This window comes from Neopelma chrysocephalum, unplaced genomic scaffold, assembly GCF_003984885.1.
Source record: "Neopelma chrysocephalum unplaced genomic scaffold, ASM398488v2 Primary Assembly neopelma1_26, whole genome shotgun sequence".
In the NCBI taxonomy this organism is placed as follows: domain Eukaryota; kingdom Metazoa; phylum Chordata; class Aves; order Passeriformes; family Pipridae; genus Neopelma; species Neopelma chrysocephalum.
Window position 1 is genome coordinate 25,683,381 of NW_020897695.1, and position 17,350 is coordinate 25,700,730.

Consider the following 17,350-nt stretch of genomic DNA (forward strand, 5'->3'; position numbering starts at 1 on the left):
AACCTGGCCTTAAACACTTCCAGGGATGGGGCATCCATAACTTCTCTGGGCAACCTGTGCCAGTGCCTCACCACCCTCACAGTAAAGGATTTCTTCCCAATATCCCATCCAAACCTATTCCCTTTTAGTTTAAAGCTATTTCCCCTTGTCATGTCACTACATGTCTTTGTAAAAGTCTCTCTCCAGCTCTATTGTAGTCCCCCTTCAGGTACTGAAAGGTGCTATAAGGTCTCTCCAAAGTCTTCTGCTCTCCAGGCTGAACAACCCCAACTCTCTCAGCCTATTTTCATAGAAGAGGTGCTCCAACCTTCAGAGTACCTCTGTGGACCTCCTCTGGACTCACTTCAACAGGTCCACATCCTGTCCATGGCCCAGGACACAGATGGCTTTCTGAGCTGCAAGCACGCATTGTTTGATCATGTTGATCTTCTTGTCAACCAATACTCCCAAGTCCTTCTCCCCAGGGCTTCTTTCAATCCACTCCCCACCTAGATGGTATTTGTGCTTGGCATTGCTTCAACTGAGGTGCACTTGGCCTTGTTGAACTTCATGGAGTTCACATAAGCCCAGCTCTCAAGCCTGTCCAGTTCCCACTGGATGGCGTCCCTTCCCTCCATCGTGTCAACTGCACCACACGGCTTGGTGTCATTGGCAAACTTGCTGAGAGTGCACTCAATCCCACTGTTCATGTTGCTGACAAAGATGTTAAACAGTGCTGGTCCCAAGACTGAGCCCTGAGGAACGCCCCTCATCACTGGTGTCCACTTGGGCATCAGGCCATTGACTGCAGCTCTTTGAGTGTGACCATCCAGCCAATTCCTCTTCCACGGAGTGGTCCATCCATCAAATCCACGTCTCTCCAGTTTGGAGACAAGTATGTCATGCAGGACAGTGTTAAATGCTTTACACAAGTACAGGTAGATGGCATCAGTTGCTCTTCCCTTATCTTGTCCATGTTATAGTGATGATTTGCAAAGCAGAAATTTGTGAAAATAATCTAATGGTGATTAAAGATTTGTGGTTGGGTTAAAAAGTAGGATTTTACTTTTCTGAAAACCCCTACTTCATATAAACCAGTGAGAAAAGAGGTTTGTTCTAGTGTAGGAGAGCAGGCTTTTTACAAGTTTATCTCAAGGCAGTGTAAAAAGTAATCACTGTGGTCACTCATTGGATCAAGCTCTATAAATATTTTTACAAGGAAAATATTTGAGTGAAGTTAGCTTGCACAGAACAGGAGAGGGATTCTGGTGAAGTTTTTTACTTTCTGTGCCCTGTGATAGACCACGTGTGTGTGTGTGTGTGTACATCTGTAGGAAAAAATATTTCTTCAGCTCAACTGAACATGGAGACCAACAGTGAAAGTGCTGCATATCATTCTTTTTGGGTTTATTCATATAAAAGGAATGTGTGACATTTAGTGTGAATGGAGCCTTTCAGTGCAATGCATGTACTTAATATGGGTAAGACTTATTTTTTTAAATATGCTTTAGAACTATGTACCCTTCTGCTTAATGTAATATACCAATGGGATCAGTGTTGCCATGCAAGTGAGTTTAAATTACAAGCAGAACATCTACTTATGCTTGGTTTTACAGTTGTCCCACATGCTGTATTGAATAATTTCAATTGCTTGTACAGTTTCTGAACACTGACTTTGTGTCTCATGCCAATACCATAAACTTCACCAGAAACAGTTTAGCCATTTCTGGAAACAATTTTTTTTTTTAGCCTAGTTAATGGTTCTAATGTTTTTGCATTTTAGAACACACACTCAAAAATTGATAGGGGCATACTGACACTTGCAAGTGCCATCAGAAGTACTGAAATATCCTTATTCACAGTATATACTGTTTGAAATATTAAAGTATTACACAATTCATGCTTTTCTAATAATTTTCATGGATGCCTGCTTATAACAGAAGTATCACAGCGTTTTTCTTCTTCTAGTCATGCTGCCTGGTGAAAGACTGAGTCAGAGTTTGTAGAGGGGAAATACATACGCCTAAACATTTATTCTTGGTTTACTTGCCACATAATGTCAGGTAACTTATCAAAACTTCCCTTTCCTTCTGCTTTCTAACTGGCTTCCAGTGGTCTTAGCTTTGTCCTCACCTCTTCCCAACTTCTTATCCCAGGCTTTTCACTCCATCTTATTCTTCTTCTTGCACACCTTTTTTCTGTATTATTCATCCATTCTCCTCATCTTACCCATCTGTGTGCCCAACAGTCCTGGTCTCTTCCCTTTTAAAAATCATCTCCCAACGTAAGTATTGTTAGGAGATTCCTTTCTTTCTAGGGTTTCCATTGCAAGCTTCAGGTCCCTGATCTCTCTTAGCCTTCTTTGCCAGTCAGCCCCAACTGAGTGAAAGGTTTTTTCACAGTGTTTTTTATAATACTGTGAGGGAGGGATAGAGTAGGCAGAAAATCAAATTACTTGAAATTAAGTACTAAAGAGCTAGAAAATGCCAGCATTCTTTAGCCGTGTGACCTTAATTTGTACCCTTCTGTAGGTTATAGTACAGCCTTGTCTTAAGGTACATAAATGTACACTCTCATTCCTTCATAAGGATATCTTAAAAGATACATTTATAGCCCTTTTTTTTTTTAAGGTGCTTTGTTGAAAGGAGAAAAATGCAGAAAAACAGATATTGAAACATTTGTTATGCTTGTGAGAGTGTATTACCAAACCACTGTGAAATTAGCCATTTAGCAGCTGATTATATTCAAAGCCAAAATGTCATTCAAAGTTTCTAGATGAATTGATACACCCTGCAGCAAACCATCACTTACATGATGCACTCAGAAAGATTGGCAACACCTTTCCAGGAAGCCAAGACACAAGAAATGAGTCTGTGTGTGAATAACTGGTTAAAAGAGGGGCAAAAATGTGAGGAATATACAGACAGCCCTTGTAGCAGAGATTGGTCGCCACTATAATCATACAGAGATTGCACTGCCTGCCTTATCATAGAATCAAAGAATAGTTTGGGTTGGAAGAGACCTTAAAGATCATCTAGTCCCAAACCCCCTGCCATGGGCAGGGACAGCTTCCCCTTGACTAGGTTGCTCAGAGCTTCATCCAACCTGACCCTGAACACTTCCAGGGCTGGGCCATCCACAACTTCTCTGGACAAGCTGTTCCAGTGCCTCATAACTCTCACAGCAAAGAATTTCTTCTAATATCTAATCTAAACTTACTATCTTTCAGTTTAAAGGCATTCCCACTTGTCCTGTCACTACATGCTCTTGTAGTCTCTCTCCATCTTTCTTCAGGATTCAGTGGAGGCAAGCATTTACATGACTGCTGTGTGGTGAAGTTTGCTGATGAGGAGTTTTTTTGCTAAGGATGGGGCAGATTTTAAAGAATTACAAATAAGTCTTCTAAGAGTGAATAATTGCAGAGTAAAATAGTAGATTAAATTAGTTTTTTAATTAATTAAGACATTTTCATTAGGAAATTTAATAATTAATTAATTTTATTAATAATTAATTTCTTAATTTCTTTCCCATTTGTTATAAATTTATTCAAAGTGGGAGGAGAAATCCTAATTACACATAAAATTACCTGCTAGGTGCAAATTATTGAGCTTACAAATGTTCCATGGAAATGTCATCTTGGCTGCAATCAAGAAAACACATCAATTGTGTTCCTCATCAGAAAAAACAGAGAAATTTGCTATGTTATTCAAGAAATCTTGGGATTATTTGCGTCATGTGCAGTTATGATTCCCCTGACTCCATTAAAGATCAAAAATTTTGTCCAAAACCACCAAAACTCTGAGAAAGGCTAAAAAGATAACTAGAGATGTGGAATGGTTGCAGCACAATAAATTACCAAGTAAGTTCACACTTAGTACAGAAAGAAGACAAGAGAAAAGGGTATATAAAAGAGGCTTCTGAAATCACAAAGGGCATGGAGAAAAGAGGAGTACTCTATTCATTTCAAGAACTTGGAGACACTGGAGAACATCAGCAGGACCTAAGTTGAAAACAAAGAAACAGAGACTTCTTAATGGGAAGTGTAACTGAGCAGTGGACCTTCTTGCTGGAGGATACTGCAAACGCCAAACATTTGTACATGTTAAGGAGAAATCTAAGCAAAAGAGAAATCTTTCATTCTTTTCTAGTGTAGTTCTTAACTCACTCAGACCTTCCTGCAGACTGCTTCTCTAACACTAATGTTGCACAAGAATATTCCTAGGAGGAATTATAGAGGATTATAGAGGATAGAAATGTGCAGCTAAGAAATTTCTGTTGCAGCAGAAAAAAACCAAACCTCTGATGATCAGAAATGTAAGAACAGCCAGCCAGACTAACACAGCAAATGGATAAGAACTGCAACAGCAGAATTGTTGCCTGACATTTCATGTCTTAAGGAATGCAATCAGTTGACAGAGTTGGTAAAAGTAAACAAAACTTTTGCCTGGAAAACGGAGATTTTTAACCAGCAGGAAAACTCCAGCTGGAGACAGTACTGAAGGAAAGCACATATGTCCTAATTCAAAGAAGTCCTGCTGTGTTTGAAAAGGAAGAGACAAACTGTAAGGTTAATACTGCATGGATGTGTACAAATGTCACTGCCCTTGTGGGGAGCAAGATATACATGGATAGATAGATATAGCAGATATAGAGAGCCTATTAGTATTCGGTAATTCTTTGGACTACAAATGAACACTGGAAACTCAAAAAATCTCAATGCCCTACAGGAGTGGGGATAACAAACTCTTTATATTTAGAGATTCCTCCACTGCTGTCCATTTAACAGCCTGCAGAGGTCAAGAACATGCTTTGTCTAGTAGTACTAAAAATATTGAGCATTGGCTAGACATGTTAAATACATGTTAAAATGTCAAGCAGAAACTAAAGGCGCTCTCAGCAGCCTTTCATGGAGATCATCTGCATGAACAGCATATTACCCATGGGAGAAGGAGAGATGTTACTTCCCTTTTTTCTATGGGTTTTCTAAAACCAGAGAAAAAATCCATCTAATAATTAAATCTTTGCTGCTTATATTGTAAAAAAAATCATTATAAATTTTATAAATCTGCAGGCTGATTATACATTGATCTCTTAATTGGGTTAGTCTACTGTAAGACACCAAAGCAGACACGTTTTGCCTGGACAAAAACTATACTGCAGCAGGAGGAATCATGCAGGTAAACCTTTTGTGTACAGAGAGATAGAAAGTTCTTTCTTTTCTGTTGAAGGAGGGAATTGAGTTAAAGAATAGTTTGGCAGGACTAATAATGGCTCTTGGTAGCTATTGCTAAATATTACCTGAAAAAAATGGAGAAGTGAGTCAGGCTGTATGCAAATATATTTTTCATGAATGTTTAGAAACTCAGTATTTTCTCCTACGATAACATATATCTAGTGTCTAAGATAAGGCATAAGATAAATGCTTTTTGTATATGATTTACCCACATGTTACAAACTGTTCCTATAGGCAGCACAGCTGGTAGTGGTAACAATGGAGAAACTTCAGGGAGAGAGAAAGGAAAGAGATCACAGCCTCCAGTAGAAAAGATGAATGATGAAACTTTTTTTCAGCCCTGATATAGTACTATGGGATTGAAAAAGGGGGGGCCTTGGTCCTCTGAAGGAGACAAAAGAGTGTGCGTGTTTATAACAAACACTTGATTAAAAGACAGTTTGATCTCTTGCTTCCTTGTCATTATGCAGAAGGTGAGTCTGTGGCTTAGCTAAAAATGTACCTGGAGAGAGCTGTTATGGTTCTTAACCTAAAGGAGGAGTCTGAGGCAGAATCAAGATTCTAGATTTTAAAGGCCTAACATCTGTATTTCCTAATTTAATACAAGCAATCAAAAATCCTCAACTACAGCAACAATAAAAAAGCACACTCAAATAGCCCCAATCACAAACCTCCCCTAAAATAGCCAACTAAACAAAAACCCCCAAACTCAAGCATTTTATTCACTGTATAATGAAATTCTCCTTAATTCTGTTAATTGATTGGGATTCTCCTTTCATTACTGAAAAAACTTTACTCCTGTTTGTCTCCTGCTGCCTATCCTAGGTAAGCCTATTTTTAGTTTTGACTCTCCTAAAATGATCTCCAGCACCTTTTAGCCTTGACTTACTAAGAGCCAATTGGTCTCTTTCCACATGCAATGCTTTCCAGGCTCCTTCTGTCCCAGTCAAAAAGTGACAATTGCAGCCTTTGTTAAATAACTCTTGGCTTAAAAACTGTCTGATTAACCTCAAGCATATTCTTGCAGAATTTCTTCTTTCAGCAAGAATTAGCTTTGAAGACCTACATGTGGAAAAAATGCTATTCACAAAGGTAGGAGGGAGGGATGAAATAACACTTTTAGTGGAAACTATTAGAAAAGCTCACCTACAGGATCTCTATAGCAGACATATGTACAGCTGTTGAGGTAGAGACATACTCTAAAACTACATGCAGGGAATAAATCTTCATAAATAGGAGTATTAGCCTCAGAGAATTTGTCAGAGAGAAGCATGTACTTTGAAATGTCTTTGTAGATGACAGAAAATCTCTAAGACAGTGCAGCTCCCAGGTATATGTTGCCACTTAACTGGGGCTGCCCCGTCCTGCTCATATCTAAAAACCTGCTTCTGATAAAGTTTGGCTAAAATGGCCCAGGAAATGTCCCATTCCACATAAGCATTTATATAATTGGCTATGTAATGCTGGATGGAAGGATGTTGGAGGTCATGTTTTATTGGATAAGTAAGTGGAGGTTATGACTGGGCGGGGGTGGCAGAGGGGGAAGCTGGAGAAGCTGTGCTACTGTCTGTCAGGGTATACAGTAGTTAAAGACAAGGCTGTACACAACGCTGGGATGGTGTACAGCAGTAAGGGTGTCCATCAATAAATAAAGTAGGACGTTTTCGGCAGTGGTCTGACAGGAAAGTCTACACGGAGTCAGATTTCAGAGCTGGAGCAGTGAATTGCAGTGAGTCACACAGAGAGCCTGAGTGCTGCCTTTGTTCCACTTGTGTCTGAACGTTGGAGGAGAAACAGCGGGCTCCAGTTTTTATTGACTTCTTTTTTCATAAACGTAAAACTCATGTGCACTGAACTTTTTCCTCACTTAAATTCTTTCAACTGACTTTCAAAAAATGCTCTCATGGTAAGAACTCTTGCTTCTAAATTTTACTTTTTCTTTTTTTCCCCTTGTGTTTCTGTATTACACTCTTTGGTCTCATTCTTCCCCCACCCCCCCTTTTTTTTGGCACACCTTCTCCAGGCATGCCTGTTGGACCTGGGACTTGCTACTACTGCTCTTTGGCTTGTCAATCCATGCTGGTTCAGCAGCTCAGATCATAGAAGGTAAGACCTCTCCAAATCATGTTTATCAATTGAGAGTAAATGTGAATTTTAAGATATGCTTTCCTAATATGGAAAGAGACTCTACATTTCAGATCTTCATTTTCTCTGCTGCTTACTATTCATCATTTTGTACAGGAAAGCTGCTGCAAGTTAAGACCTTAAATTCCCATTCATTCAGGATAAGGGAAAATAAATACATTGGTTCCCCATCCCTAAGGTAGCCTATCGTGCCTGCTCTCTCAATATTTCTTCAGAATGTAATGATTAACAGAAAGTACTTAAAAGAAATTCAGAATGCTGAATGCTTTTACAATTAGGATAGATGTATGTGTCACTGTGGACATATCAGGAAAGTGCCAGGCATGGTGTGAGTGCAAAGACATAGATGTGATGCTTGTTTCAGTGCACAGAGATTTCTCCTGGTAAGTGTCTGAACAAATTGTAATTTTCAAATCTCTTGAGTTAAATGTTTAGTTTTATCAGCCCAGTCTTTATGAACTTTCTGTGAAAAGTCTTGTGGTAACTTCAGATCATATGTTTTTGTAAAAGAGCCAAATTCCTCAGCATCTCTGGAAGACACAGCCTCACATTTAACTAGTGAGAGAGAACACAGATTTAAAAGTTTATACGTAATTTTGAGAAAAGTGACAATGCTTCATTATATTATTTTTCCATCATGAGCAATGATACTTATGTCAAAAAGCTTTTTTACTACCTTACAAAAATAATTGGAATTTGTCATGTAACTGATCCCTAGATAACTATGAGATAGGAGCATTAGGAATTATTGATGGGAAGTAGATATCACACATGAAGACTTTAATGTTATTCAGACTGGTTTTTTCCTTTTTAACTGACACTGCCATAGATAGTGCATCTGAAAGCCAAAGTTCCAGGTAGTTATTTCAGAAAGAGAAAAAGCCACAGCTTAGTTATCACTAACAAATGTTGTAAGTGCAGATGAGAAATATGTAATGCTGTATTACACGTAATTAATTAAAGAAACAAACTGGAACCAGCTATTAGAATTAAGAGATGTGTATCTGAATAGTCACAGAAATACAGTATATTGCATATGCATTGGAGGCAGATCTGTTGCATCAGATGAAAATGTTTTTCTTGAGCTGATGAATGACAGTCCATGAGAGAGATCTGGACAGGAGAGAACCAAATTTTGGCACATAAAATTTAATAAGCAGAAACTCATTAGAACTGCAAGTATGATGACACACTTTTTTTTTGGTGGATCTATGCCTGTTACTATTACCTGAAGATTTGGTTCTTTAAATATCCTACCCTGTGAAAGTCAGATCAGAATTCAGAAGCAGGAAAGATAATCTCTACTCTTTCTGAAGAGTTTCCTTCTGTACAGAATCTTATTGCTGCTAGGGCTCCTAACCTTACCATGAATGAAGATCAAGTGGAGTTGTGCAAGTCTCCTTAGATTACTGGGGACCTGGACACTGCCCTGTAAATCTTCCCTCATGATTGTCCTAGTCTAATATTCCCTAGTCATTTATCTGTTAATACAAAGCTCCTGTTCCCAAATGTTTAAAAATTTTTTACATCTGATTTTTAAGTGCTTGACTTAAATAATGGGGATCTCGTGCTCTTCCATTCCACGACATTGGACTATGTTATAAGCAATATTTTCCTGATGCTTGGTTTAAATGATTTCATGTCCTGAAATCAGGTATTCAGTGCTAGAGATAGGAATAATCTTCCTTCCTTTCTGGTGCTTCAAATACATGACTAATATAAATTCTTCCTGTAACTACTGAAGAGTGAAGAGTTTCATACTTCAAGTCTTTTAGTCTAATTTTCACAGAAATAACCTCATTTTCCTTTCCCACAGTTCCTTTTAGCAATAGAGTGCACAGAAATAAATAGCATATTTAAGACAAAAATGTTTGGAGACACAGGGTGATTAACTGACCCTCAGGCCTTTTGCTGCTAAACATGTGCTTTATGCAGTGTCCTTTTGTCACTGTCTCCTTTGAGATTACTGCTTTCCAGGATTCTCCAGCCCAATGATTAATGCTGCACTGCTTTTCTGAGCCTGACCTCTGCTCTATCTATCCATATCACAGATTGATATCTCTAAACTCCTTTTAATAAAAGAGAAACTGTGAATGAGTAAACGTGGTTTTAGAGGAACAGTGCAGGTGCCTTCTGTTGTACCATTGTACCGGCTGTACGCAAAGGAAAAAAATGCCTTGAGATGTTCTTGAGTTGACTAAATAATGTCAAGAAAATTGCTCAGGGATTGAATTATTCACTGAAGGATGGAGAAGGGGTTACTTATTTTTTACCAATCTGAAGTCAAACCAGCCACCCTCACAATTTATAGGAGAAAAGTTTGCCATCTTTGCCTTCACCATCTTTGTCTTCTTGTTTTCCCCAGGGGAGCACTGAATTACAGAGCAGGGTTGAGAGTGCAGATTAAAACAGAAGCCTCAGCAGCCCTCCAGCAGAGGGCTTGAGCTCTGCCATGTCTTTGTGAGAGATACATGAGAGATATTAGAAAGATTAGTTAGAAAATGTTGATTGGTTTCCTATCAGGAACAGTGTTTTGACCAAGTCTTTTTCTTCTTGAGGAAATTCTCTAATTATGGATATTTCCTAGAGAGAAGGAGAGGGAAAAAAAGAATGGTAGGAAATTGTGGGGGAAAAATTCAGATGGCAGTCTTTGAAATTGTTTGGGAACTTCTGGGTTCTAATTTAACTGCTTAGTGAACTTGTGAGGTGTTGGACCTTTTGTTTCAGTGAAGTGTTGCTTTAATTTCCAAGTCCTACAATGTGTGGCTACTGCTTTCATTGTAGAATGAAACAGACAATGCAACATCTAAAACCCTATATTTAAAGTAATGAACTACATTTAAAAATTTGAAATATTTAATTCAGAACTTTAAAATTCAGTTCCACAGTCTGCAAATTGATGGGATTTGGTCATTATTTCACCAAAACTTTCAAGAAATACTGTGATCTTGCTTTAAACTGGAACTGAACAGGAGTTCTGAAATCTCAGCAGATTCTGTGAGTTAGAATTCTGAATTTTTACTGTCTCCTGTTCTCACAAAAACCATGCAAATATAGCACCCTATTCTACTTGGGTTTGTGTGGGAGAATTAAAGATGTATTGGTGCCTTAATAAATTACTTCATCTCTTCGCTTTAGTTCAATTGACAATTAAGCCTGTATCTCTCTGTTCATGAAAGCGTAGTCTGTCTTACCATATCTGGCACTGCCTTGTGGTGCATGTACTTGACCTTTAATTATGCCTCATAATGTATCTTTGACTTACACTGATTACCCTGGCTGCTTTTTCCATGTTTTGAATCTTCAACAACAAATTAAGTTAGTGAATATAAGGTGCACAGAACACAGTCCTGAACACGCTGGCACCCAGACTGTAGACAGAATTTAAGCTGGAAAATCTCAGTGCTAACCCTGAAGAAGTTTGAATGATAGACTCTTCCCTATGACTTGCTCTAGCCTCTTGCAGAAGTCATATTTATCTTTCTAGGCTATCTAGTCAGTTTCAGTGTTTTTAAGTTCTTGGCATTCAAATCAGTGCATGTGTTGTTTTTTTTTAAATAAAAAAAATGTTTAAATGTATGTGGTTCTGCAGTTTATATTATGTTTACAAGCTCTAAAAGAAGCTTTACAAATTTCTCATTGACATCTGGGTTTTATTATTAGCCAAGCTGAACAGTGCTTTCCTGGCCTAAGTAACATACTTAGCGATAGTTTACATAAAGCAAATATTTGTCTCTTTCATTGGCTCTCTGTACACAGAAAGACTGTAATTAGGCTGTTGACATAAACTTTGCACTCATGACCTGCTGAGTTCAATGGAGGAATCCTGAATTATTGACTTCCATTGGCTGATGATCAACTGATGTTATTCATACAAGCAACTAGCTGGAACTTCTCTTCACAATGAACCAACATAATGAGTGTAAAAAAACATCTATATATATGTAAAATCTTGTTTCTATCAGGTAATTGCTGTATATGCTTTAAATGTTAGATGTGTGCAATCACAGGTGATAAGGATGGTTCAGTCTATTCTTTCCAAAGACAGAACACATTTACAGTGATGTTGGTCTGTATGAAGCACAGTACTTCATAAAGAGACCTTAGATGGCACTATACCCTCTTGTACCAGACTGAGCACTTGGACATCATCAAACTGCACTTGAGTCTAAATTGAATGAGCCACTGTTATCTGTCTGTCAGGCACGTCTTCAAGCTGTTACCAGCTGTTGTGCATGTTTTTAATGTGGAGCTGAGCCTGGTTTCATAGCTGATAAAAGGTCTTTCCATGCAAAACATACTAATTTACTATAGAAAGTCAGTTGGGTTCAGCTGGGGTCATCTCTTTCAGCAGCTGAAGACATTGGTAACACCAGAAGAACAAACCTGATTTAGAAAATTTGTTCCTTTCTGTCACTTTTCTAAATGGATTCATTTTCAGGGTAACACCCTCTACATGTTAATTCTCTTGGAAAAAACCTACATGTTTCCTAAGCTACTCTACCAGGCAACAGAAGATTTTTTGAGGCCTCAGAAGGGGAAACCAGCTGGGGTGGATATAGTGTTATAATAACTGTCTTCATTTCCTCTCTGAAGGCATCCTGGTCACACTGGAAGCCTGCAGTAAGAGGTTGTTTCCGTGATCTGAATAGAACTCAAAATCTCAATTGTGCTTGCATTTGCCACTAAATGGTGTTTGAAGGGCCATTTCAATGAATGAGAGTCAGGAGAAAAGATTTGACTGTACTGTTTATGTTTGGAATATTCAAATGGTTCCAAAAAAACTTATTTCTTATTCTAACATGTTAAATACCAAATCAAACACTTGTTTTGGAGGCTGCCTGTCCCTTTGGCTGTGATTTCTTCCCCTTTCCTTTACTGTGTAACTGTGGATTGGTTTGTTTTTTCTTGTAATTGTATCTCACATTTGAACAAATTCATGCAGTAGCTTTGCCAATTTATGCAGTGTGCCTTGGATAGGAAGACAGTGAATTTTACAATTTAGTGAATTCTGATTGCTGTATTTGAGATGTCATTAATGCTATCTATTTAAGAGAGGATGTCTGTCGTCACTATTTTTAAGTTCCCAAAAGTCTTTTCCCATTTGGCCAACCCACACAACTACAGCAGGTTTAAAAACCAACAAAGTTAGCCAGCAATTTAGACTGTGCTGAATTCTGTTCACATAATCTTCCCATCTCTAGTAGCTCCTGTTTTCAAACCCAGAAAGTCATAGACATTGCAGACAGTAGAGTGCATGTAGAATTCTTTCAAAGAACAAGTAAAATCTCCAAACCTCAATTTTAATGTATTTGCATATGAGGAGTGTGAAATGACGTGTAGAACTGACAGAGCCGAATGTGCCCTGCCAAAGAATTGCAATATTTTAAATGAATTTTGGCTATTTTACATTCCAGTCTGAGAAGAGCCAGGGTCTGAACTAAGTTTTTCTGAAGGGTTCTGAGAAGAACCAGGGTTTTCTGGAGGAAGTCAAGCATGTTTTATTCCAAGCATTGAATTGATGGAGGCCTGAATCTGGTAATAGTGATTCAGTGATGAGATGTTAATTTGAACTGCATCATCATTCATGGTCTTTTGCTTCATCTTCAGTACTGAAGACAAAATATTAACAAGAAAGGGTTTTGGGCAGTACTTGGCAGCCTCCAGGGTCTCATGACTCTGGGTCTATCTTCCCTGCTGCCACTGAATCCACTTCTTGCACTCATCAGTTCCTACCATAGTGACTTATAACTGCTTGGATAGGATTAAATTCCAGTCCTATTTGGGGCATATCTTTCTCTGAACTGTGAAATCAGAGTTCCATACGTAGTCAGGATGTCTGGCTCTGCTTCTTTGGGAAGCTAAATATAGCTTTTGGCTTTCTCTTTTTTTGTGGTCAGTGACTAAGGGGGCATTATAGTACCTAGTCATTATTCATTGCATTTTATATTCACTTCCCTTCTTACAAGCGATATATATTACCTAACTCAAGGAGAACAGAATCCACCCAGAAATAATTTTAGTTCTGTGCTGCCTGCTAAAGAGTAAGTTTATGAGTCTTGAGAAAAAGAATAGTGTTCCAAGACATGCTTCAAAGTTTCCTACAAGCTGTGGATATTCTGAATATCCTGTAATTGGAGTTTACTGCAAAACAGTTTCAGAACATAAACCAGCATGACATCCAAGCTCTGATTCATCTCTGGTGATATTTCATATAAGTAAACTCAACAGTAAAAGAAAGCATATGAGAGTTGGAAACAGGGTCAGGCGGCATGGCAAAAATATAGAGACACTGTCCGATAGCACAGGAATGAGGTCAAGAAAGATTGCAGGGGGCATGGAAACAGCCCTAGTACTCAACATCTTCTTTGCCTTGCTTTTTTACTGGTATGATATCCCTTCAGGAAACAGCCCCTGAGCCCATTGGGAAAGTCTGAAGCAATGAATACTCCTTCATTGAGGAGGACTGAGTGAGGAAACATTGAAACCAGCTGGACATAGACAAGTCCACAGGACCTGGTGGGACACATCCCTGAGGGCTCATCGAAGTGGCTGATGTCATTAGCATAGAACTTTTAATTATCTTTGGAAGATTCTGGTGATCAGAAGAAGATCCTAAGGATGGGGAGGAAACCACTGTCACTCCTATTATCAAGAAGGGCAAGGAGCAGGATCTGGGGATCTGCAGGCTGATCAGCTCTCCTCAGTTACTGGGAAATGTGGGAGCATGTAATTATGGAAGCCATTCTAGTAAGAACAAGGTGATTAGGAGTAGTCAGCACATATATATGAAGGGGAAAATCATGCCTGAGAATATCTTCTGCAATGGAATGACCAGCTCAGTGCGTAAGGGAAAGACAGTTGATATTTGTGGTCTTATGCCAGACTTTCAGCACTGTCTCCTGCTAATGTTAACATTGATAGACTCATGAAGTATGGATTAGATAAGTGGACAGGGAGGTGTATTGACAACAGTCTGACCTACATGTGCTTGAAGGGGTGTAATCAGTGGCATGAAGTCCAGCTACTGGGTGCCAGTTACTGCTACATTAGTATACTACCATGTGGTGCATACTGAGACCAACACTTCTTAACATCATTAACAACATGGATGATGTGATAGACTGAACCCTCAGCAAGTCTGCAGATGACACAAAACTGGGAGAAGAAGCAGATTCGTGGGATGGTTGTGCTGCAACTCGGAAAGACCTTGACAGACATGAAAAATGCATTGATCCAAACTTCCTGACATTCAGCCAAGTCCTGAAGCTGTTGAGGATGAACCTTGTACAAGATAGGGTAGGACTGGCTGGAAAGTAGCCTTGCTGGAAAGGACTTGGAAGTTTTTGTGGACAAACGGATCGTGAGCCACAATGTATGCCATGGCAAAGGCAGCCAAAAGCACAACAAACAATTACATGAAAAAAGAAGCACTTCCTTCAACAAAAGAAGATGGTGGAGGACACTTTGCTCCACATATTTTTCCACTTGATTTTTTTAGAAAGTCATTGAAACTTCAGAGCATATCGGTTATGTGCATTCAGTTTCTGTTTAGGATGTACTATTTTCTCAGACTGTCATTACACTGTGTTCTAATTAGATAAATTGTTTAACTAGAAAGTACTACATGATTTTTACTGACTATGAAGTAAGAGATATCACTTTTGTTCGGGGAAAAAAATAGTGGAAGATGACCAATAGAAACTCAAAATTGCCTTGGAAGAAACCAGAACTACTTCACCAAAGCTAAACAAACCAAACTGAAAATGCCTTTTAATGGAAATTACTGCCTTACAGCAAACTTACCTGAATGTCTCAGGTAGAATCTAATCTCATAATTAAAAGTGCTCCCTGCAAAAGTTTTACAACTTGTTGAGCCATGAGCCATACTCATGCGAAAAACAGGCATCTAGAGAGAGCAGATCAGTTTGGGGTAGGAACTATGTAGCTTTTCTAGATGTATTATTTTCTCTTCCTTGATGGTACCAAAGATACTGAACCAGATGACAGTATACACCAAATTCTTTTCCACCCTCCCCCTGCCATTTTACATGGATACTGTATGTATATATGTTTGATGTCTTCATTTGATAATTGACAGCTGACAGGCATACACTGCAGGTACAACATTCTAGAAATACATTATTTTAGAGCTGTTGCTCTTTGTCCCTGTATTTCTTTCTGACCCACAGAACAGTTCTGACTCAGTACTGTTATACTACATTAGAAGGTGAATCTTCAGATGTCAAAGGGTTGTTGTGGACAACTGAAAAAAATGTGCTGGTAGCTTGCTTAATTATTAGGCATCGCTGTGTGTATGCTGGTCTACAAAGCAAACTGAGGGGAAAATTATGCAAAATCTAAGGCTTTTCTAGGAATCCTCTCATATTTGGAACTCCTAACATCAAAGTATCCATTGATCAGGCTCAATAATCCTTCTTCTATTGGCTGGATCTTAGGGTGAGGTGTGAGGGAACAGTGCCTCCCCACAACAAGGATCTTTATTTCTGCCCTCCCACTTTGGTTAACTACATACTAACTTAATACATGGCATCATTTCTGGGAATATGATGCTTTTTTATTCTCAGAGGCCCAAAGTGTTAGCTTTTCTTAGTCTTTCCAAAAGCTGTTCCAGTTCCATCTATTACAACACTTTGCCAAACCAACATATCTCTTGACTTGGTAGGAGGAACCACTAATCTATAATGAATGCTCCACAGTAGTACTGTCACTTTGTGGTGCTTGTGGGTCTGTCTATGTGTGACTCTAACCCTTTCCTGCATTTCACTGTAAATAACAAGCAAACATTTCATCCTGTTCAGACTAGCTGTGAATGTGCTTTAACACACATGGTTTGGTTTTTTTCATTTTCTGTCTTTAGTTTCTTTCACATGCAATTACAGGAAAGGTATATGACACATGCGAGTTTTGCAAGTTTTCTCTGCTGAAAAAGTCTGGCTCTTGATGAAAATAACCTATCAGTTATTGTAGTGAAATGGTATTAATGTAAAGACAGTTATCTGAAAGAGTTTAATTAGAGTTCTTTAAAGTATGATATATTAGTGTATAACTGTGTTTGTTTTGACAAACAATAATTGACTGAACTACTGCTAAGGTGGCTTATATTATAATCAAGGCCTTGATTCTTCATGTATATTTCTTGCCTTTTTTTTTTACTATTTTTTTGGTTGTTGTTGGGGTTTTTGTTTGTTTATTCGGGGAGGCCAGGGTTTTTTTCTGATGCACTTATAGTGAAACATATATCTATCATAAAATGCAGATCTGACAAATAGATACCACATAACAACTTCCTGGTCCAGAGATATGATGAGAGCCAGGGAGTGGGGGTGGTGTTCGGTGTAAGTATAAACATGTATAAAATTTAAAGGATGCATTCTCAGTAGAAAAATAAACAGAACACTGTTGACTCAAAGTATTGTAGCTCCTTTTTTACATTTCTCTTATAGAATTTCAAAATATAGAATGGAATTGTGGTAACTCTGTTAATGCTTTGCCCACACCAACTTTGACTTGTTCAACAAAAAAATTTTTCATTTAAAAAAAAAAAGTTACTTGTATTCTTGTATTCTAGGTGTCTTTCAAGACATATTATTTCTGTACCCATTGCAGAATTTCCATAAAGAGTATTCAAAAGAAGTTATTGCCTCCTTTGGCTCCAATACAGTTAGCAGAACAAAAGTTCACTAGTAAATACATGATTTGGTACAAATCCCTGAGACAGCTATGGAGAAAGTTAGACTATCTACATGAATACTTTGTCTTGCCCTCTGTTCCGTGTATAATTACAATACTGTAGCCATATGTTGAAGTATTTTGGAAATATTAACTATCCCTGTGTGATATGTTTATCTGATAGGAACAAAAGTTGGTTGTCCCATCTCTGAATACTTAGCTCTGCTATGTCTTCTCTTCTTTATGGATAAATCTCTAAACGTAGGACAGTGCAACACAAACAATGCAGACGGAAATCCA

The 17,350-nt window shown here is 38.4% G+C and overlaps 1 protein-coding gene across 2 annotated transcripts in view; it reads left to right on the forward strand.

Moving 5' to 3' along the window:
• The first annotated feature begins 6,952 nt into the window (after positions 1-6,952).
• The window catches only part of LOC113964108 (collagen alpha-1(XV) chain-like), a 129,818-nt gene continuing 119,420 nt past the window's right edge, over positions 6,953-17,350 (forward strand). For both annotated transcript variants that reach the window (XM_027675983.1, XM_027675984.1), the window contains exons 1-2: positions 6,953-7,118; positions 7,236-7,318. In XM_027675983.1, the coding sequence (XP_027531784.1) occupies positions 7,108-7,118; positions 7,236-7,318 (94 nt within the window). In that variant the 5' untranslated portion in view covers positions 6,953-7,107. The remainder of the gene's footprint in view (positions 7,119-7,235; positions 7,319-17,350) is intronic.